The sequence below is a fragment of the Canis lupus genome, chromosome 25, assembly GCF_003254725.2.
Source record: "Canis lupus dingo isolate Sandy chromosome 25, ASM325472v2, whole genome shotgun sequence".
NCBI classification, from domain to species: Eukaryota; Metazoa; Chordata; class Mammalia; order Carnivora; family Canidae; genus Canis; species Canis lupus.
The window spans coordinates 42,704,455-42,727,655 of NC_064267.1; the positions used below are offsets into that span (position 1 = coordinate 42,704,455).

General features: G+C 37.4%; 1 protein-coding gene across 10 annotated transcripts in view; it reads left to right on the forward strand.

The window, feature by feature from the left end:
• Positions 1–23,201, forward strand: part of SP100 (SP100 nuclear antigen) — a 97,716-nt gene that overhangs the window by 52,011 nt on the left and 22,504 nt on the right. For 9 of the 10 annotated variants that reach the window (XM_035718079.2, XM_049101139.1, XM_049101142.1 and 6 more), the window contains 3 exons: positions 2,890–3,006; positions 3,931–3,984; positions 18,492–18,536. In XM_035718079.2, the coding sequence (XP_035573972.2) occupies positions 2,890–3,006; positions 3,931–3,984; positions 18,492–18,536 (216 nt within the window). The remainder of the gene's footprint in view (positions 1–2,889; positions 3,007–3,930; positions 3,985–18,491; positions 18,537–23,201) is intronic. The other variant, XM_049101140.1, reaches the window with a different exon arrangement.

The following is a 23,201-nucleotide window of genomic DNA, read 5'->3' on the forward strand; positions in this document are numbered from 1 at the left end:
TGGTGCCAGATATAAGGAATACAAAATACCTGGAAGGGAAGAGCCAAAAAGGATAAATACAGAAATAAAAAGGAACAGAGATTAAGAACATCATTGATGAAAAAGAGAAAAAAAAAAACACAGAGCACAAGAGAAATCAGGGAAATGGGGAGAGAAGCTCATAGAATCAAGTAATGGTGATAGAAATGTGTAAAGCAGGGAAATGGTCAGAAAATCAAGAAATAATGAGAAAAATGATATGTGACCAGATAGGAAAGATGACAGAGCACATCTTTGTTGGATATAAGGTGTAGTCATCAGAGTGGGTATTTTCTCAGCTCATCTGAGCCATGAATGTAAATGAGCATGACAACATCAAAGTGGTCACTGTCTATAGTCTGTCATTTCCTTATTTCTCTTCAATGTCCTCCTGTGAATTCAAAGCTCCTCAGATGAATAGAGAAAGAAGGTCAGAAGAGATGCCAACCTATAAGCACCTGTTGGTGCTTACGTTACATTATTATTATCTTTTATATATGATATCTATTATCTATTATATAAGCCGTTACATTATTATTATCTTTGTTTTCTTGTCTGCACAGAGGAAAAGCTCTTCTTTCTTTATCTTACCTTCCCCCTAAAACATTGCATGTACATGCAAATGCAGACACACATGCACACAACTCCCATACATTGTGTAAGGTTTGGACTACTTTCAACAGGTTTGAGGGAGTCAAAAGAGAAAGAAGAGCTGTGTTCCTGAATGGAGGGAGGTTAACACTGAGTGGAGCATGTAAGGAGAAAGAATGGAAAAGATAGGCTGGGTTCTTCAAATGGAAAAACATCTCACTGAGTATGCTTCAAGTATTTTCAAGTGGAATGGAAATGGAATCCAAATATCACCAGATTGGGGGGTTTTGTGGGGGAAGAGTGTTGATTTTCAAGATACTCTCAGAAGTTGTACCAGAAACATGGCAATAGAGTCCATGACTGGCTGAGTCTTACAATGTAGAAAGCCCGTAGTGAATTGGTAAAAGTAATGGTGGCCAACAGTGTGGTCAGTGCCAAGAGTAGTCATTTGGTCATGATGAAAGTAGCAGTCTATGAAATGAAGCTGAATATAGATAAAATATAAAGACAAAAATTGTACTTGTAAAAACAGCTAAAATATCAAGATAAGATTAAGAGAAACAGACTGGAAGCAAAGAGAAAATGGAAAAGGAAGTGACAGTAGAAAGAGGATTACTTCAATAATAAAATGAGATTCAGGGATAGAAGCATAGAGAATTGATGGAGTGGGGTATATACATCGGGAATAAATGGAGAGGAGAAAGAGGAGGCACACAGAGAACCATGTAGAGAAAGAGTTAAAAAGATGAGATAAAAAATGGCAGAGTGTAAAAAGAAGAGAGGCAAGATGGAGAAATTGTGGGATCTGAAATGGGACAAAAGCAATGTTGGTGCAAGTGTGGTTCTTAGTAGCAGTGGCTTTACAGAGCAAGGCGCTCCCAGGTATCAGTGTCCCCTATAACTCACCCAGATTACAAGAGACCTTGTCCAGGCATTTCACTCATTCCTATGGTTTCAATCACCATCCACAACTTAATAGTTCCTAAGCATCCATTTCCAGCCCAGCCCCGTCCTCCAAGCATCTAAACTCATCCATCCAAATGGCAGAATGACCTCTGTCCAAGGTTCTGAAGGTCCTAGCCTTCCCCACTTTAGATGTCTTTCAAAACCTTCAAACTCAACACTTGCAAAACTGAGCACATCATCTTCCTAAAACCAGCATCTGCTTCTCCAGTATTCTGTTTCTAAAATACACTATTAATTGCCCCATTGTTTTCAAATTGAAATTCACAGAGTCACCCATGACACTGTTGTCTCCTCAATTGACACACCACATCTATCACCTAACTCTATCAAGTCTTCCTTTTAAATGTCTCCAGCTGTCCTTTAATCTCCACTCCCAGTGCTGACGCTCTAATCCATATCTATCTCACTTCTCATTGTACTAGATTTACAGGATCTTGTTCTCCTTCTAATCTTCTTCCCACCAGATGTATTCTAAGTGATTTAGCTAAATTGATATTTCAAAACTGCATCCAAAGTCCTTTAATTTCCCTTAGGACTGAGTCAATTCTCCTTCATGGGGCCTCCAAAGCCACTTACCTAAGGGCTCCTGCCTCTTTCTCCATCCTTATCAATGTTCCTTATTCTTTCACTTCATGCTCAGATATACTAAACTCCTTGTGGTTACTTTCATTTGCTGAATCTACATACACTTCTTTACACACACTTCTTCATATTTCAATATATTCACTCATTTGTTTCTGTGTCAATTCCCTGGTCGTTCATAAAATTGACAAGCATTGATGCTTCAGTAGTCTTCTGCCTGAATTATTATCAGCACCCATCTCAGCGCCTGGTACATGAAAGGGGTTTAGCAAACTTACTGAGTGAGTGAAAAAAAATTGTTCACTTCCTGTATTCTAACATTTGGAAATATGTCTGTCAAAAGTTACTTTATTATAGTATTTATACAGAATATTTACAGAAACTATTTTAATAATTGAATTTTATATATACAAATATATAAATGTAATAAAATAATATTTCTGGAAAAGAATAATATCACATAAAGTAAATATAAGAGTATGTGAAAATGTCAGAAATGGTGGATAGGAAAAGCATATAAAGAAAAAGTAGAAGAACAGAAATACAGATTTAGGGCAAAGAGAAAAGGATAAAAGAGAAAAAATAGGTTGAAAGGAAGGGCAAAAACAATGGGGAGCAAACAAAGAAAGTGATTTCAGAGGTTGAGACATCTTTTAGTGGAGGGTTTGGGGAAGGGAGGATCATTAGAAGAGAAGAGATGCAAATGAAAACTCTTTACAAATCATAATTTAGGAGCAGAGTCCCAAGGACTTGGAAATGAAGAGTGTTCATGTGTCATGTGCCTTTCGAAAGGTATTTCAAGAGGCCAAGGAACAAGGACTGAGAATAGCCAAGCATCTGACATGATGGGTAAGGCTGCCTGAGGGTCTTGGGGTGGAGGTGGTTCTGCTGATACCACAGACCCTGGGTATGTAGTTGATCAGAGTTCAAGGACATCAGGCAGCTGACCAATGGAATGACCAGTTATGGAAGTTGAGGGGTCACAGGGTCCTAGACTGCACAATGTCAGGAATCTGATATCAGAGATTTTGTTTCCTGCTGCACTTGACTCTGAACACACTTTGATAAGGAAGGAGTACATCCATGCCAGAGTCCCATTCTCTGCACCTACCTGACCTGAGCCTTTTGGGAGTGGCAGGGAGGCAAGAGATCCTTATAAAGTCATGTTGAACAGGGTGGATTGACATGGATGATCTAGTAGAAACACACTGGTAAAAATGGCAGTATCTCATTTACTAAAGTATTGGATTTATATAGTGACATCCCACCCTTGTCCGTGGAATGAAGAAATCCAAGTGTTCTTCAGATAATAGTGTCACTTTGTCACAACCTTGGAAAAGCCTCAAAAGACAAATGGTCCTGTTACCTGTCAGGAAACAAAGGCCCTAGATAAGTATTCTTAAACTCAGCATATAGTTTTGAAGAATGCCTTCCATAGTTGACGAATGTAGTGATTTCTCATTAACTTTTGTAAATAAGATCTTATTTCATTGTCATAAAAAATTTAAAGCCTGAACAGGATAACAGTTGCTATTCTTGTTTCATGAATGAAGAAACTGATGTACTTAAGAAATTAAGAGCCTTTTTAAAGTCCCAGAGAAATAAAGGACCTTAGATATCAATTCAGTCCCTGTCTGTTTCCTTTAGAAGGAAGACAGAGAAATGATACTCAGATCATTATAAACTCAAGCCTTCTGCAGTCTGAATTGTCATAAGATTTGTAATTTTTATTTCTAAATTACAGCTATATGACCACCACCTATTACTTTCTAGATACCATGGATATTGGAAACAATCCTACTTCGGGAAAACACAATGAGAAAATAAGTAAGAATGAAAAAGAATTTACTTGATTTTTATGTCACAAATGCAGTGTTTTTTTAATGCTATAATTTATCATTATTTTCTATGCCTTTCATAAGACAAAAAAAATGAATGCCTTTTTTTTAAATGAATGCCTTTTAAAGCAACTATTTTTTTCCAAAATGGTCATATCTTGATATTGTGTTTTATTCTGATTTTAAAATATCTTTCTTATAAACATTGGTATATGTCTTTGCAGAATTTTTCTCTGCATGTATTAAGTCAGTTTGGAATATATTTTTATTTATCTTAATATGGTAATTCTATACACTTTTCCCTTTCTTGCTTTTTAAAATTAATGTATCATACCTAAGCAGTAAAAACATTTAACATTCTAACTGAGCTATATATAGTCTTATTTGGTGCTTTCACATGCACCAGTCTTCATTTTGAGGGTGATTGAGCATTTTTCATTTGTTATTGGTCATTTGTTTTTCTTCTTCATTGAAGTCTTTGTCACAGAGTGTCGTGTCAGCTTCCTATTGTGGTGGTTGTCTTTTTCTTACATTGCTGAATGGATATAAAAAAGCTTATCTGGTATATACATTAAATCCACATTATATATGTTGCTAATATGCTGTCCCATTTGTTTTCCTTTCCTTTTGTTTATTTGTTTGTTTAAAGATTATTTTAGAGACAAAGAGAAAGCATGAGTGGGGGGAGGGGCAGAGGGAGAGAGAATCCCAAGCAAACTCCCCACTGAGCATGAAGGCAGACTGGGGGTTCAAACTTACCATCCTGAGATCATGACCTGAGCTGAAATCAAGAGTCAGATGTTTAACTGAACTATGAGGACCCTCCTATTATATTTTCCTTTTAGGCTTGTTAATGGACTCTTTTGTCCTAGAGATGTTATAAATTTTTAAGTAGTCAAATTTGTCAGCTTTTTTTCTCTCTGGCTCTTGGGTTTCCCATTGCTTTTATAACAGCCATTTTACCTGAAGATTTTAAAAACATTGTTCCATGTTTGAAATACCTATCATTTTTTTAATTTTTTATTTATTTATGATAGTCACAGAGAGAAAGAGAGAGAGGCAGAGACACAGGCAGAGGGAGAAGCAGGCTCCATGCACCGGGAGCCCGACGTGGGATTCGATCCCGGGTCTCCAGGATCGCGCCCTGGGCCAAAGGCAGGCGCCAAACCGCTGCGCCACCCAGGGATCCCGAAATACCTATCATTTTTTATGTTTACATCTATAATTCCATGAGTTTTTCCTCTCTGCTTTCATGTGAGGTGGGAATTTAAAAAATATTCTCTACACTATTACATTGTGATTGAACCACCACTTTAATCATACAGTGCCTTTACCTGTCTATGTACTAGATTTTCTTTTGCAATCAAAGGGGTTACAGAAAAGAAGAGAAAGTTCAGAGGTAGCACCATCCTGATGACTCATTGAGGGTGAATTTTAGAATCAACTCAAGAAGATCCCCCACCCCCCTCCTTCCCAAGTTCACTGGAATCTCTGATTAGAAATGCACTGGGTGTTATTTGTAAGTGATGAATCACTAAATTCTACACCTGAAACCAATTTTACCATATATGATAACTAACTGGAATTTAAACAAAAAACTTGAGGGAAAAAAGAAGAAATGCATTGAAAATGCAGATTAATTTTGGGAGAACAGAGATTTTACCCACTTATATCTTATTTAATGTTCTTCCAATAGGAATTTTCTTACACTTTTAAAAAACTCTTATATGGTGTACCAATGTGTTTGTTACTATGGATATCTTTTTTTTCCCCATTACATAATACCTGGAGTGAATTTAAATGAGACAAAGCTCTCAAAATCTTTATTTAAGTAAAAAAATCTGTGGTTATTTTATTACCTGCTTGTGTGTGAGGAAATAAGAATGCCAAGGTTTTTTTTTTTCTGATTTAATATAAAACCTTATAAGCATTTATATAGTTTAGGGATTCCAATGTCAATCAAAATATGATGGCCAGTATCGAATTGCTGAATTACTATTTTGTGTAACACTTTATGTTAATTACATTGGAATTAAAATAAAAATTTTACAAATCTGATGGCCAGGGATACCTGGGTGGCTCAGCAGTTGAGCATCTGCCTTTGGCTCAGGTCATTATTCCTGTGGTCTTGGTATAGAGTCCCATGTCAGGCTCCGCATAAGGAGCCTGCTTCTCCCTCTGCCTGTGTCTCTGCCTCTCTCTCTGTGTCTCTCATGAATGAGTGGATAAAATCTTTAAAAAAAATATGATGGCCAGGTCCAAGAATTATCAAGACTGTCAATCAGATTTAAGGCTTCTTTGGAACTGGTTTCATGAGAAGTAGTAATAATTTCTAATTAGGGGAATATTACAAGACCCCTTCAAATGAACTGTTCCAAGGACAAATTTTTTAACAACTGAGAGAAGAACAATCTGGTAATGATTGCCGTATCTCCATATTTTGCAAGAGAATAAGACTTACCTTTTTGTGAGATTTCTCAATTTAATATTTTGTCAAATCATATTCTTTAAGTAGTTTATGGTGCAGAATGCTCTCTCTCCTTCCACAGCTATAAGTTGGGGGACTTTCTCTCCATCTCTTTCTGTAATTCCTTGTTAATTACATATATATGTGTGTGTGTGTGTGTGTGTGTGTGTGTGTGTATACATTTTTAATAAAGATTTCAATTAATTAATTTATTTGAGAGAGAGCATGAAAGAGAACACAAGCGGGAGTGGGCAGAGGGGGAGGGAGAAGCAGGCTCCCCACTGAGCAGGCAAACCAAGTCTGGACTCAATCCCAGGACCCTGAGCCAAAGGCAGACGCTTAACTGACTGAGCCATCCAAGCATCCTTCTTTGTTAGTTACAAAGACTTACATTTTTCAAATCTGATTTCTGGATTTCGTTAGATAGCCATATAAGAAATGCAAGCCCATAGAGTTCAGAAATACATAGTTGGCAGAAAACAGAGAAGCGCCTGAAAAGGATTTTACCTAGAAACAGTGAAAATAGATACATAGAGATTTTTTTTCTCCTATAGCTTCCTATCTTATTTCTTAAATCTGAATCAGCTTGAGATCCCCTGTGTTTTTTTATTTTCAGATTTCCTTTCTTGCCTTCACCTAAATACAGTGTGAATGATCTGTTCAGTATTTAGGAGATTGATGCTTATGATACCTTTTTAAAAAGATGACATCTTAATAATATTGTATACACATTATTACTTATAGGCTAAGTATTATTCCCAGCATCATTTAGATACTTTCTATATTTTTTCTTGTATCTCCAAATCCTGACACCCCTTCCTTATTCACATTTCATTTACCAGACCTCATCCTAATAGGCTTCATCATACTTCCCTTTTCACTGCTCTGCTTATCCACTGCACATTCCCAACGCTTCCACAACTTCTCTTTCCTTATAAATCAGACCACATCTATACTGACAACCACCAAAACTCAGTCTCTCTTCAAAGTACTTATTCTGGGTGAAGATGCACAGACATTGAAACTGCCCATGGGGGATCCCTGGGTGGCTCAGCGGTTTAGCACCTGCCTTTGGCCCAGGGCGCGATCCTGGAGTCCCAGGATCGAGTCCCACGTTGGGCTCCCTGCATGGAGCCTGCTTCTCCCTCCTCCTGTGTCTCTGCCTCTCTCTCTCTCTTTCTCTCTCTATCATGAATAAATAAATAAATCTTTGAAAAAAAAAAAAGAAAGAAAGAAACTGCCCATGATTACTTACTGCAGTAACATGAGGAATTTGGCAGAATGGAAGGAAGAGCCAGCTTTCGGGGTAATATGGGTGCTCCCCCATAAAGGAGTGTGGAAGGCTTCAATAGAGGATTAGATTTTTGAAAGACTGGACAAGCTCATGCTCATGCTAAAGACTGGATAGAACCATGTTGGCTGCAGATGAAGTCCCCATGGCTCCGTCTGAAGGATATGGCAAGACAATTCACAGTGACCCCTACTTGCACAGACTAAGGGGATGAACCTCCTTCTTTTTAAGCTCTAAGGTTTACCCAAAGGCAGAGTTGCAGCATGGCTCAAGGTATAATCACAACACTGATTCCCAGTGACACATGTGCTTATTGGCATAGCCCCCCAATGCAGAAATCTTGGGTACTAAATGCAAAGTGAGAGCCTCCATATTTCCCCCATAATAATGAAACAGAGAAGGGCTAATTTTGCAAGGTTAGGCCAGTGTTGTACCCCAAATACTTAGTATGTTTTCCTTCTTTAGCTGTCCTTGCTCTAGGTCAGAGGTACTAACATCACAAGAATTCCTTCATTCTGCTGTATAGCAGGTGAGAAAGACTCACCTGAAATAGTTAAGCCGGGGATCCCTGCGTGGCTCAGCAGTTTAGCACCTGCCTTTGGCCCAGGGCACGATCCTGGAGTCCAGGGATCGAGTCCCACATCGGGCTCCTGGCATGGAGCCTGCTTCTCCCTCTGCCTGTGACACACTCTGCCTCTCTCTCTCTCTCTCTCTTTTTCTCTCTGTCTATCATAAATAAATAAATAATTCTCTTTGTGAAAATTTGAATCTGCATATATAATTGTACAAAATATATACTTAAAGCAAAAATAAATAAATAAATAAAAGCCCACAGTAAAATAAAGGGAGGGGTAAAGAAATATCAGAAAACTACAAATTAGAAGATTGGAGTGTGGTTTTTGAGAGAGAGAGAGTGCGTGCACACATGTGTGCATATGAGTGGGGGAAGGGGCAGAGGGAGAAGAGAGAGAATTTTAAGCAGGCTCCATGCTGAGCTTGATCTCATCACCCTGAGATCATGACCTGAGTCAAAATCCAGAGTCTGATGCGTACCTGACTGAGCCACCCAGGTGCCCTTAATCCCTTTTTTTGAAGATTGGTGATTTTTTATTGTTGGCTTTTTATGGATAGTGATGTCATAATCAATGTTGTTGATTCATGAGGGTTCTTTATAGACTCCATTATGAAGGTGAGGCTTCCTCTGGACTGCATGCTCCCTAGGATTGAAAATATTGACCTTAGATGGAGCTATGGCCCTCCTGGCCTCACAGGTGGGGTGGGAGGCAGGTGGGTAGGATGCAGCATGTATGGAGAACAGTAGTAGAAAGGGAGGCAGATCTCTTTCCTGGAGCCTGGGCCTGAAGGGAGCTGAAGGGATCTGTCCTTGACAAACTGGTTTCTCCAGTCAAGAGGTTGGAGCTGGTGCGGCTTGTTGGAGGGTAGCCTGCTGTGATCACCTGATCATGGCCTTTCTGACAGGGTTCTTGGCTGCCTCTTACCTCCTAACACCTGGCAGACGTTGGCATCACCGTGATCAGGTGAGGAAGCTAGGAGAATATGGTCCCTTTCAGGCCACGTGGATGAATGCACTATTTGGGGGGACACCACAACTTCCCACTGCCGTTAGCTCCTTCCTGGTGATTTGGTGGTGGTATTGGTGGTGGTGATCCCTTCTCAACTTCCTGACATCCACCTATCGGAATGCCCCCGGGTTTGGACCTGAGTGCTTTCCTCATCTCTAATTATACTCTCTCCAGAGGGATTCCATGTAGTCTGGAAGCTATAAATTCCTTGAATATGTGAATGACTGCCAAGTATATTTCTCCTCCTCTAATTCTTCTCTTGAACTGTCATAAACCCAACTTCTTACTCCAAACTTCCCCTTGCATTCTAATAGGTGTGTCAAATTCGTCATGTCAGATTTCTTTATTTCAGTCCCAAACCTGTCATTCACTACCAGTCATCTTTATCTCTGTAAATGGCATGACAACTAGTCAGCTGCCTGAATCAAAAATGTAGAACGTATGCTTGATTCCTTCTTTTTCCTAACCATTCCCCATATCAACTCATCATAAGGTCTCAAACTATATATCAAATTTGTCCATTCTTTATTTGCCTTGCCACTTCCCTGATTCAAGCCCCATTATCTTGCATATGAAATACTGCAGAGTCCTCCTAAGTGGACCCTCTGCTTCCATTCTTGCCACCTATAATTCATTCTTCACTCAATAGCCTGCCACCCAGTTGTTTATACCCTTTCAGTGGTTTCCAACTGAACCTAGAGAAACATTACACAAGCTGCCCTTGATCACCTTTTAAATCCCATCCCTTACCATTCTTGCTCTTACACACTACTCTGGTCCCGGTGAACAAACTGAGTAAGTTTCTGCCTCAGGACATTTGCACTTTCTGTTGACACTAATAAAATGCTTTCCCCCTCAACTCAGATATCTCCTCCTCAGAGAGCCCTTCCCTGATCCCCATTTCTTAAATATCCACTCCAGCTTCTTTCACATTATCCTTTGATCTTTTTATCTGATTTATCACTTTTATGCACAAAAAATGTGATCTGTGTGATCTAATTTGTCTATATTATCTTTTATGATTGCGCTTCTCAGTCTTATTTTAAGAAATCTTGACATAACCTGAGGCTGTCTTTCAGATAACTTTTCATACCTTCCCTATTTTACTGAACATTTTGACCAATGAAGGACAGGATCCAGTAAATAAATATTCTCTCTTCCATTTCTAAGATGAGCAATTTTTTAAATAGCACTTCAAAGGATCCCCACCTGGGTCAGGACCTAGTTAACCACAGTAGCAACTGTCCCAAATGGCTTTCTCTCCTACCCTTTGCCCCTTTCCAGTTTACCACCTTGGATCCTTGACACAGTTTCACAAGTAAACTTCCTGAACACAAACCCTTATCTCAAAATCTGCTTTTGGGAATACCAGGCTAAGACACTCCTATTTCTTTTCTCGTTTGTATCGTAATCCTTTTGGAATTGAATTTTTTAGTGTGATAAAAGGTAGGGGGTCTAATTTTTTTTCCATTGTCGGTAACCGATTGTCCCAGCTTCTCCAATTACTCCCATATAATACCACATAGGACATGTATCACACTGCCATATATCTATATGGGTTTGTTGGGGGGCTTTCCAGTCCAATCCATTACTCTATCTAAATCTGCATCGATACATAGCACATTCTAGTACTATAAGTTTATAATATCTTGATATCTGATCAAGGAAGTTTCTTTCAATTTGTTTCTTTTTCAAAGTTATCTTAGCTATTTTGGATATTTTCTCTTTCATATAAATTTTGGTAGCATCTTATTGAGTTTCCTTGAAAATCCTATTGACTTTTTATTGAAATTGCCCAGGATGAATTTGGAAAGAACTGACATTTCTAAAGCATTGAGTCTTCTAATTCATGAACATGATATACCTCACTACTTACTTATGCTGTTTTCTTTTTATATTCTTCATTCATTTATTCAACAAGTCTCTTTTGCCAAAGCTGCCCAATAAGGGTAAAGAGGTAAACAAAATCTTATTGAACTTACATTCAGTAAGAGGACAATACACAAACAAATATAATATTTTAGATGCCCCTGATTACCTCTTAAAATTACCTCTTAGGGGATCCCTGGGTTGCTCAGTGGTTTAGCCCCTGCCTTCACCCCAGGGCATGATCCTGGAGTCCTGGGATCGAGTCCCACGTCAGGCTCCCTGCATGGAGCCTGCTTCTCCCTCTGCCTATGTTTCTGCTTGCTCTCTCTCTCTCTCTCTCTCTTTCTCTCTCTCTCATGAGTAAATAAATAAAGTCTTTAAAAAAATTACCTCTTAAAATCTCATTTCTTACCATCCCTTTCTTCACACACCACTCTGGCCTCCTTGAATAAACTAAATAATTTTCTGCCTCAGGACCCTCTCACTTCATGTTTGACACTTTTGCTGCAAACATTTTTCTGTATAACTAATTGGCTATAAGGAAATTTTGCCATAAAAAATTAAAATAACTGGTGGACAGTTTGGTTTCATTTCTTCATTGACTCAGTACTCACATTTTTCTAGTATGTAAATTGAACCCTCATAATGGTCTAAACAGCGGTACACTTTGAGCCCCCATTTCCCACAGAACTTTTGAATGTTCACCAACGGACATGGAACAATATGCTAAGAATATACAACAGTGTAGAAAGCTTTCACAATGTGATACAAAGCTCAGTCACAGATATACATCCCAGTATTGAGAAACTGATAGCTCTTTTAGTGATGGAAGAAATTTTAATGAAAAAAGGAAAAATGCTATGCTGAACAAGGAGACAAATCAACAAGCCAAAAAAAAAAATGTATGATACTATAAGCAAAAAACTCTGAAGACAGGTGCTTGGATACAATTCACAAAATAAAATCAGTTACTTGTCCAGTGCAGCCATGAATCTGCAGTATACATTTTGATATATAAATATTTTTTCAAAATATTTGTGAATATTTTTTGATATACAAATACTTTTAATTGCCCAATAAAGTCATTTGAATTCTTTTAGTCATTTTTCTTGATGTCCTTTTAAATGAATATCCCTCTTTTATTTTTCATGATTTTATATTTTATGGCAAAATTGCTTTATGGCCAGTTAGTTAAGTAGCAAAATGTTTGTAGTGAAAATGCTTATAGTAGAGATGCTTACTAAGCAACAACCTAACACCTACAGAAACATGCCATCTTATATGGGGTAGCCAGTGAGAGCCTTCCTGACAAACTGAAGCATAAGTAGATGTCAAATGAGGTGAAGGAAAAATCCATGGTGCAGAGGCTGAGAAGACCTCAGGGCAAAGGGTGAAGCAGGACACACGGGATCTTTTGAGGAGTGGCAAGGAGACTACTGGCTGGGGAGGTAAAGAGAGGTGAATGGCAAGTGGTTTCTAAGGTCATGCATACCTCATAGGCCATGATAAAAACTTTGGATTCTTGTCTCAGTAAGAGGAAAAGACTCTGGAGAGTTTTGAGCTAGGGAATGATATAATCTCATTAAGTTTTTAAAGGATTGCTCTGTAAGCCACATGGAGAATAAACTTTAGGAGGGTGGATGAGAGGTCAGTAATGACCTAGGCAAGGCTGCAGCTGGACTGGACTAAGCTGGTAGCAGTGCAGGTGTTCAGAAATAGACAGATTCTGAAAACACACACATGTAACACACCAGCACATCCATAAATGTGTATTTTATATGTTTTATTTATTTACAAATATATCATTTATATTATATACAAATATAAAAATATATGTAATAAAGAAATGTTCTTGTACAGATAAATAGAATATATACGATACAAATATGAACATGTCATATGTGGAAATACATAAACATTATAAATTATAAATAAAATATATGCAGACTATGACAATTATATATACTTAAATATATAATATAAAACATTTCAAAAATTATATAATATAAAATATGTAAATACATATACATAAACAGTAAAAATATTATATACATTTATACAATACATAGATATATATAAGTAATACATAAAGTTATAAAACTACATTTTATACATATAAATATACACATATAGTTTATATAGTATACATAAAAATATATAGTATTTTGTGTATAGCACTGTAGTATAATATATACTTTATATACACATAAGTATGCAATGTGTTATTTATAGTATACAAATATATATACATATATATGTATATATAAAACACCCCAATATTTCTGGCCATCTGGAAGGCCACACACAGGTCTAGGGAAGTACATATACCAGGGCTGGGTATTAGGAAAGACCTAATAAAGCCCTCACCTCTCACCTCTCCCTAACCAGAAGGGTCTGTGCAAGCAGGAAGTGACAGCGATGGTGGAATTGTAAACTGCCCAGCTGTGCATTGAAGGCATGCATCAACACAGGCTTTTATAGCCCCCTGGCAAATACTGGGAGACTTATCAGTCCTAGATATTTAGGGAAATCTCTTTCTAGTCATTAACTGACCACTAAACTGAGCTGGACCTTCAGGGGCCACATAGCAAAATACACAGACTTTACAGAATTAGTTCAGGAAAAAAAAAAAAAAAAACACTAAATAAAGAACAACAACCAACAGGAATAACAACCAGCAGCAATAGCTACAAACTTTGGGGAAATGGGGATATCCGATCTCCAGAGTTATCACGTATTATTTAAGATGTTAGGTTTTTAAGAAAAAAATTACTTGACATGCCAAAAACAAAAAAAAAAAGCAACAAACTATGGCTCTATACTCAGGAAACATAGAAACTGTACCTAAGGAAGACCATACACTGGAATTACTAGACAAAGACTTTAAATCAGCTATTTAATTTTTTTTAAGATCTTATTTTTCATTTATTTGAGAGAGACAGAGAACGCAACCGGGGGTGGGGAGGGGCAGAGAGACAGGAAGAAGCAGGCTCCCCACTGAGCAGGGATCCTGATGTGGGGCTGGACCCCAGAACCCTGAGATTATCATCTGAGCTGAAAGCATACACTTAAAGGACTGAACCAGCCAGGCACCTCATAAATCAGCTATTTAAAATATGTTTAATAAAGCCACGTGTAAAGAAGTAGGAAAATTGATTTCTCACCAAACAGCAAGTATCAACAAAGAAATAGAAATGATTAAAAAAAGGACCAAATATAAATTCTAAGATTAAAAAGTACAATATTTGAGGGAATAAAGAGAAAAGTACAATATTTGAAATAAAAACAATGAAAAAAAAGTGGATGGATTCTGAAAACACATTGCTTGCATACTCATACATGCATATCCACATATATGTACATATACAGCCAGTTTTCATTATTCAGAGTAGATATGTTCTATAAAGTCACCCCCAAACACAGAATTTGCTAATACTGAATCATTGCTTCTATTTTTTTATTATTTTTTTTATTTTATATTGGTGTTCAATTTGCCAGTATATAGGAACCATCGCTTCTAGAAGAAGTACAGGGTTATGCTCCTGTGAGCCTCTGGCTGCAGCATACCAACCAATACATACCTTTGTATTTTTCTGAGTGTTTCTAGTTAAAGATACTGTATTTAATATATGTGTTAATTCATCAATGTTGAACTCATCACCAACGGCACTAGAACGCTTGCCTGAATGTTTATCTAACACAGAGATTTTCTCCATAAAGCACATCACAACCTTTTTATGCTTAGGAACATGAGATAGCACCTCAGCACCACTACCATTTTCAACAACAAATTCACCAAAAAAAGCACTAAATAAATGGCAAAAGGACACTTGTGTCCTTTTCCACGAGAGTGGAAGCAAGAAGGTGGAACATCCCCTTGTTCCACCATAGCTGAGAATGTGTGCCATCAGCCACTCAAATGATCCACTGCTTGCCCACGTCCATGAATGACCATGAAAGTGCCACGAAGATGGATTTGGGGGTTAAAGAGAAATTTTAGCAAGTGGGTGAATTCACAAATATGGAATCCATGAATAATGAAGACTGACTGTATGCATGGATTTTCTTCATCCTTTTAAAATTAGTGTTTTTTCTAAATTAGAGAATGTATAGGTTCTTGTAGGAGATAGTTTCGTTATTGTTATTTGCTAGATAGTCTGCAATTTGGATTTATATTTCCTCTTTGACCCAAGAATGTTTAAGAAAGCCTGGAAAGAAATGTACATTCTCTATTTTAGGACATGGAGTTAAATATGAATTAATCGTAACAACCTTGTTAAGTGTATTATTTGGGCCTCCTCATTTTGTGCACTTGACCTCTTATTGACTGAGGGAGGTAAAAATAAAGTTGCTGCTAGGAGTAGTTGCTACCTATTTTTCATTATAGTAGGATGTCTCCAGTAATTTCTACTGGCTTAAAACTTTTTGCCCTGAATTATATATTTCCTTAAATATTCAGATCATGACTCCCTGGTTTCTTTTTGTTGATGTATGCGGAATATACTTTTGCCTTTACACTTATTTTCAATAGTTATAAAATATCTTTTTCCATGAGTCTTGTGTATATGATAAAAGTTGGAGTTTACTCCGTAATTCAATCTCAAAATCTTTATTTAAATAAGTGAGTTAAATCCGTTTACTTTTATTGATAGGACCAAAATGTATGGTCTTGTATCTGTCACACTCATTTATATTATATATTCTAGTGTCTTGGATATTAAAAATGTTAACACTCTGCATTCTGTCTTCTATGAATTTATGTGCATGTGTGTACTTCTGATAGTTAGGAAGATTCGATTTCTGTTCCCCTCATTACAGTTGAGCATGTGGCTACCCACCTAGACTCAACCTTTCAATCTTCCCCGTGGCTAGCCCTGACCTTGTGGCCAAGCTCTGGCCTATGGCCTCTGAGCTGAGGAAATGTGGGCCACTTCTGGGTCTCTACCTTAAAGAAATGAATGACTGAATTGTACTCATTTCTCATGTTTTCATTGGTTAGGAGTAAGTATATACTTCCGATATTTAGAAATGTTTGTATTTTTGTTCTCATGATTACTCTTAGAATTACTTTTATATACTCTCTCTTTAGGCAGTACTCACTGGTTTCCTACCCAAAAATTGATAAATTTAGCATGTGCCTGATTCCTCAGTCCACTCTTTTCTCTCCCACCCAAGTTTAGCTCATTATATTACTTTTTTATTTTTGGTGTCAAATAGTTTTTTTTTTTTCATTTCAATTCCAGTATAGTTAACACGCAGTGTTCTATTAGTTTCAGGTGTACAATTCAGTGATTCTACAATTCTATACATTACTCAGTGCTTATCATGATAAGAATTCTCTTAATCCCCTTTACCTATTTTACCCATCACCCCCACACACACGCACCTCCTTTTTGGCAGCCATCAGTTTGTTCACTGTAATTAAGAGTCTGTCGGTTTGTCTTTTTTCTTTTTTCTTTTTTTTTGGTTTGTCTTTTTTTTCTTTGTTCATTTGTTTTGTTTCTTAAATTCCGCAAATGATTGAAATCATATGGTATTTATCTTTACCTGATTTATTTCACTTAACATTATACTCTCTAGATCCATCATGATGTTATATTTATGTGTATCTTTTAGCTCTTAAATGTGCATGATATTACTCCCTGATTTGTCCAAATCATGTTTGCTGTGAGTCCAATAGACAATGATCTTGCTCTCCCCCCCCCTTCCTCATGCATTTTTTTTTGTTATTGTATTGTTGGGGCATGTATGTTTAACATCCTGGTCTGTCACCTCACTCCCTGCCTTTTTTTTAAATATAACAAGGTGCTTTACAGATTTTATTTATTTATTCATGAGAGAACACAGAGAGACAGAGAGTCAGAGACACAGGCAGAGGGAGAAGCAGGCTCCATGCAGGGAGCCTGACACAGGACTCGATCCTGGGTCCCCAGGATCACACCCTGGACCAAAGGCAGCACTAAACCGCTGAGCTACCCAGGCTGCCCACTCCCTGCTTTTATTTGAATCCTTTTGCCAAAATTTTTCCAGTCTTGTCTCAGTTTGCTGAGGTGGATCCTTAGTTTTCCCAATAATTACTCATAGGAACGACATTCCCAGAATTTTCCTGTTCAAAAGCATTGTTTTATTTTTTATATGTGAAAAATATTTGACTCACTATTTCTAGAAGCATCTTGTAGGTTTTCCTCCACTTTCCTGTGGCATTAGGTATTACTGTAGAAAATTCTATAGCCAAAAAGATCCCCCTCCCTTGAAAATGACTTGACATTTTTGTCTAGACTGCCCATTCCATTCTTGCTTCATCTTTTTTTTTTTTGAAGATTTTTATTTATTTATTCATGAGAGAGAGAGAGAGAGAGAGAGAGAGAGACATAGGCAGAGGGAGAAACAGACATCTTGCAGGAAGCCCGATGCAGGACTCGATCCCAGGACCCTCGGATCATGCTCTGAGCTAGAGACAGACGCTCAATCATTGAGCCACCCAAGCTCCCTCTTGATTTATCTTTAAAGTCCAGTAAATTTGCTGGAATATATCTCATGATTGACAGTTTGGAGTCAATTTTTATGCTATAGGGTGAAAATATATGTACTTATGTGTATATTCAATTTTTTGTTATATTTCAGGACATTTGTTCTTGAATTTATCTTAAAATGCTTCTATTATTCTGATTTTCTTTTAGGAAATCTCTTGATTTGTTCACTATCTTCCACTGATTATTTTCTTTCTAATCTTTCCTAATTGTTCTAAACTTCCTGGTTCCGTTTTTACAAATCCTTTACAAAGTCCTTCACTTTAATTTCTGAAACATCTAATCTCTTTTATCCTGTTCTAAATTTGTCTTCATTTTTCCAATGTTTTTTTCTACTTTGTAATTAACTTCTTGCTTTTATAAACATGGATTATAGTTTCAGCTTTTCAAGGCAAACCCCTAAATCCTAGGACATACACTTGTGATTTCTGATCTACTTTTCCTTGACCTTTCTGACACTCCCCTTCTTCTCTGTCAGCTCCTATCTGATTTCAGCAGCCTTTTGCATTTTCTTTATTGTGAATGAGAAAACCTCATGTAAATAGGTAAAAATATACTGTAAAGCAGCATAAATGTAGGTTGTTTTGTTGCTATTTTTTTTTTCGGTGTGATGACAACCAAGATGACATGTTGGTAGCTGGAAATTTAGCACTACAAAAGTAGAATGAAGACTTTAAAATACTTGAAGATTACTGACACGTAGGGGTTATAAATCTGTTTATAATTCTAAAGGATTATTTTCTTTTCTGTTTGAAGGAAAAAAGAGAAGACATATACATAAAAAAAACAATCTTCAAAAAGGTAAAAGTCTGAGAATTAACAGCTGTGCACTTACTGCAATCCTGATCTTCCTGCCAGACCCATCTTCGCTCCAACAGGCTTCATAAATAATGAATTGTTTAAAGTACAGGCTAAAGTGTACAAAGAGAACTCAAAATACAGTGGCTTAAACCATATAATTTATTTCTCTTCCGCCAAATAGTCCAGAAATGGAAGGAAGAAACTGCCTTCTGCAACACATGATTTCTTCCTCTTTGTCCAAAAAAGCTAGTCTGGTTGCCATTGTCTCCCAACCAGTGGGAATGGGGAAAGTGAACAGGAAAATCACCTATGGACTTCTTTTAATGGAAAGATTCAGAGTCTTCTGTTCACATCCTATTGCCAAAACTTGGTCACATGACCAGAGCTAGCTGCTAGTGAGGCCAAGAAATATAATCTGTAGTGAGGCAGCCTTGGGTTCAGCTGTAACTCTATTCCTATGGAAGAAAGAGGATTGTGCGGAATGAATAGCAATCTGCCTACTTACCTTTCACGTTTTTATCCAAAGTCACTGACTTCCTCATATCTGGAGGAAAATTCAGACGCTATTGGTTCAAACCTGGCCTCTTGTCACCTAAGACTTTTGGCAAGAATAGGAGCTGGGACCTGCACGGAGCCACATGGCCAGAGACAAGCTAGCCCTGAATGGGAAATGAGGGACCAGGAGAAAATGTTAGAAAGGTTTGTTATAACTAATGAACACAACCCTCAACAAAACAAGGAGAAACAGACAGAAGGAACTTGAATTAATCAAACAGAAGCTAGAGTCCTTGTATCACATCGGATCTAAGCCTGGGAGATAGCTATTGAAGCCAGACTCAAGCAGAGCATGCGCCATATGGTGTCCTTGCAACAGAAGAAGAAAAAGATGATTCTTCACTCTCTGCACCCAGTTCTGCAATTATTTATTTCCACTGTGTTCCTCCTTTTCTTCCTCCTCTTTGTCTCTTTTCTTTTCCCCTTACTCTCCCATTCTACTTGTTCCTCATGTAGAGTTTCTTTCTTTTTGTTCATTCTTTAACATCCTATGGTATAAAATACTGCTACTAAGTTTATATGGCACTCAGAAGTGGCAGGACTCTTTCTTGCGGCATCAAAACATAGGTGGATACATTTCCTTTCCATTTCTTCTGATTATTTCTGTCATCTCATCATTTTATACACACACACACACACACACACACACACACACATATAACTGAGGTCCTCTCATATTTTACATATGCATTGCATACATATATTTATGTAAATAATATAAATAAAATTTAAACATATAAATATATACATGTATTTCTAGCAGCTCTATCATTTTATCTCCATATTTGCCTGTATCATCTTAGTTATTTCTTAGGTTGCACTTCCCTAGGTCCAAGATTTTGTTCCTCTGAGTTTTTGTGAAACCTTTGTTAAAATGTTGAAATTGGTAATTTTTTGTTTTGTTTTGTTTTGAAATTGGTAATTGAAGCACAAATCACTTTGCTCCTTCTACTTCCTTTTCAAAACTTCCCTCTGAAACAGTTCCCTTCCTGCCCCAAGATGAAGTCTTAGGTAAGCCCCAGAGCTGTGCTAGTCCCTTTTGGCAGCACTGATAAACTCATCCAATGTTAAAAGCCTGAGCTGAAAAAAAATAATTAAAAATAATTTAAAAAATAAAAGCCTGAGCTGACATAATATCACAACTGGAAAACATGTAGTGAGGAAGTTGGATGAGACCAGCTTGTTCTTTTTTTTTTTTTTTTTTTTTTATATATTTATTTATGATAGTCACACAGAGAGAGAGAGAGGCAGAGACACAGGCAGAGACAGAAGCAGGCTCCATGCACCGGGAGCCCGACGTGGGATTCGATCCCCGGTCTCCAAAATCGCGCCCTGGGCCAAAGGCGGGCGCCAAACCGCTGCGCCACCCAGGGATCCCCAGCTTGCTCTCTTATCCACACTCTTGTCTAACCCTATTCAGTATCTGTGCTTTTAGCTAATTCAAGGGGGAGAGAAGGAAGTAAGGAGTAGGAATAGGCCTCTTATGGGCTATGTCCTTCGTGTCTCCCAGATATGGAAGATGCATAAGCCATGTTTGTGGGTTCTTTAAAGAACCCCTCTTTAGAAAGAATCTCCCCATGGAAGTTCCTCTAATGCAGGAGTTCCAGCTGATTGCCTACCACTTCCCCCTTATGGGAAGCCACACCCCTCCTGGGGTCATTTCATCCATTCAAATCATCTTTCTGGACAGAATATCTTTCAAGAAAACTTCCTGAGCCCCTCCCTTCCCCAGAGAAGCTCATGAGAATCATGCCTTCTCACAGTTCGACTGTCAGTGGGCATGTAGCTGGTTCCTCATTCAGTCACCCTCTTAGGCTTGATTATACTCCCAATGCTATAATTTTTATGCCTGTGACTTATTCTGTAACTGGAAGCCTGTCTCTCCCACTCTTCTCCACCCATTTTGCCCATACCCTACCTCCTCTCTGGCATCAGTTTGTACTCTAGATGTATGGATGTTTCTGCTTTTCATTTATTTGCTTATTCATTTGTTTTATTTTTTATATTTCACATATAAGTGGAATTATATGGTGTTTGTCTTTCTCTATCTGACCTATTTAGTTTAGCATAACACCTTCTTAGCCATCCATATTGTCACAAATGGCAGATCTTATCCTTTTTTGTGGCTGAGTAATATTCCACCACACACACACACACACACACACACACACACATACACACACACACCAGCTTCTTTATCCATTCATCTATCAATGAACGCTTCAATTGCTTTCATATTTTGGCTATTGTAAATAATGCTACAGTAAGCACAGGAATGCATAAATCTTTTTGAATTAGTATTTTGTTTTCTTTGGGTAAATGCCCTATAGTGGAATTACTAGATCATATGGCATTTCTATTTTTAATTTTTTGAGGAACCTCCATACTATTTTCCACAGTGGCTTCACCAATTTACATTCCCACAATAGTGCTCAAGGGTGCTTTTTTTCTCCACATCTTCACCAACACTTTCTAGTTCTTATCCTTTTGATACTAGCCATTCTGATAGGTATAAGGTGATATCTCATTGTGGTTTGGATTTGCATTTCCATGATGATTAGTGATATTGAACATCTTTTCATTTGTCTGTTTTCTTTGGGAGAAAATGTCTATTCACATTCTCTACCCATTTTTAACCAATTTTTAAAATGTTGAATTGTTTAAGTTCTTTATATATTTTGGATATTTACCTCTTACTGGATATGACATTTCTGAATATTTTCTCTTATTCAGTAGGTTGCCTTTTCATTTTATTGATGTTTCCTTTCATTGTCCAAAAGTTTGTGGGTTGTTTTTTTTTTTTTTTTTTTTTTTTTTTGGTGTAGTCCCAATAGTTTATTTTGCTTTTATTTCCCTTGCCTGAGCAACCAGATCTAGAAAAATTTTTCTGAGGCTGATGTCAAAGAGATTACTGCCTGTGTTTTCTTCTAGGAATTTTATGTTTTCAGGTCTCAAATTTAGGTCTTTAATCCATTTTGAGTTTACTTGTGCATATAGTGTAAGAAAGTGGTCTGGTTTCTTTCCTTTGCATGTAGCTGTCCAGTTTTCCCAGAGCCATTTGTTGAAGAGACTGTCTTTTCTTCGTTGTATATTCTTTCCTCTTTTGTCATAAATTAATTGACCATATAAGCATGAGTTTATTTCTAGGCTCTCTATTCCATTCCACTGATCTGTATGTGTGTTTCTTTGCCAATACCATACTGTTTTGATTACTATAGCTTTGTGTAATATATTTTGAAATCTGGGAGTGTGATATCTCTAGCTTTGTTGTTCTTTCTCAAGATTGCTTTGGCTATTTGGGGTCTTTGTGGTTCCATACAAATTCTAGATTATTTGTTCTATTTCTGTGAAAAATGTTGTTGGCATTTTCATAGAGATTGCATTAAATCTGTATATTGAGTTCTATGGACATTTTGACGTTTATTTATCCATGAGCGTGAAATATCTTTCCATTTGTTTGTGTCATCTTCAATTTCTTTCATCAATAGTCTTCATAATATTGGTCTTTCATCTCCTTGGTTAAGTTTATTCCTAGGAATTTTGTTATTTTTGTTACACTTATAAGTGAAGTTGATTTCTTTTTTTTTACCCTTTTTTTGTATGTATATTTTTTATTGGAGTTCAACTTGCCAACATGTAGCATATCACCCAGTGATATCATCCTGTCAAGTGCCCCCCTCAGTGCCCATCACCCAGTCACCCCATCCTCCCACCTCTCCTCCCCTTCCACTACCCCTTGTTCATTTCCCAGAGTTAGGAGTCTCTCATGTTCTGTCTCCCGCTCTGATTTTTCCCACTCATTTTCTCTCCTTTCCCCTATAATCCCTTCAACTATTTTTTTATATTCCCCATATGAGTGAAACCATATAATGTTTGTCCTTCTCCAATTGACTTACTTCACTCAGCATAATACCCTCCAGTTCCATCCACGTTGAAGCAAATGGTTGGTATTTGTCATTTCTACTGGCTGAGTAATATTCCATTGTATGTATAGACCACATCTTCTTTATTCATTCATCTTTTGATGGACACCGAGAGGCTCCTTCCACAGTTCAGCTATTGTGGACATTGCTGCTAGAAACATTGGGTGCAGGTGTCTCAGCTTTTCAC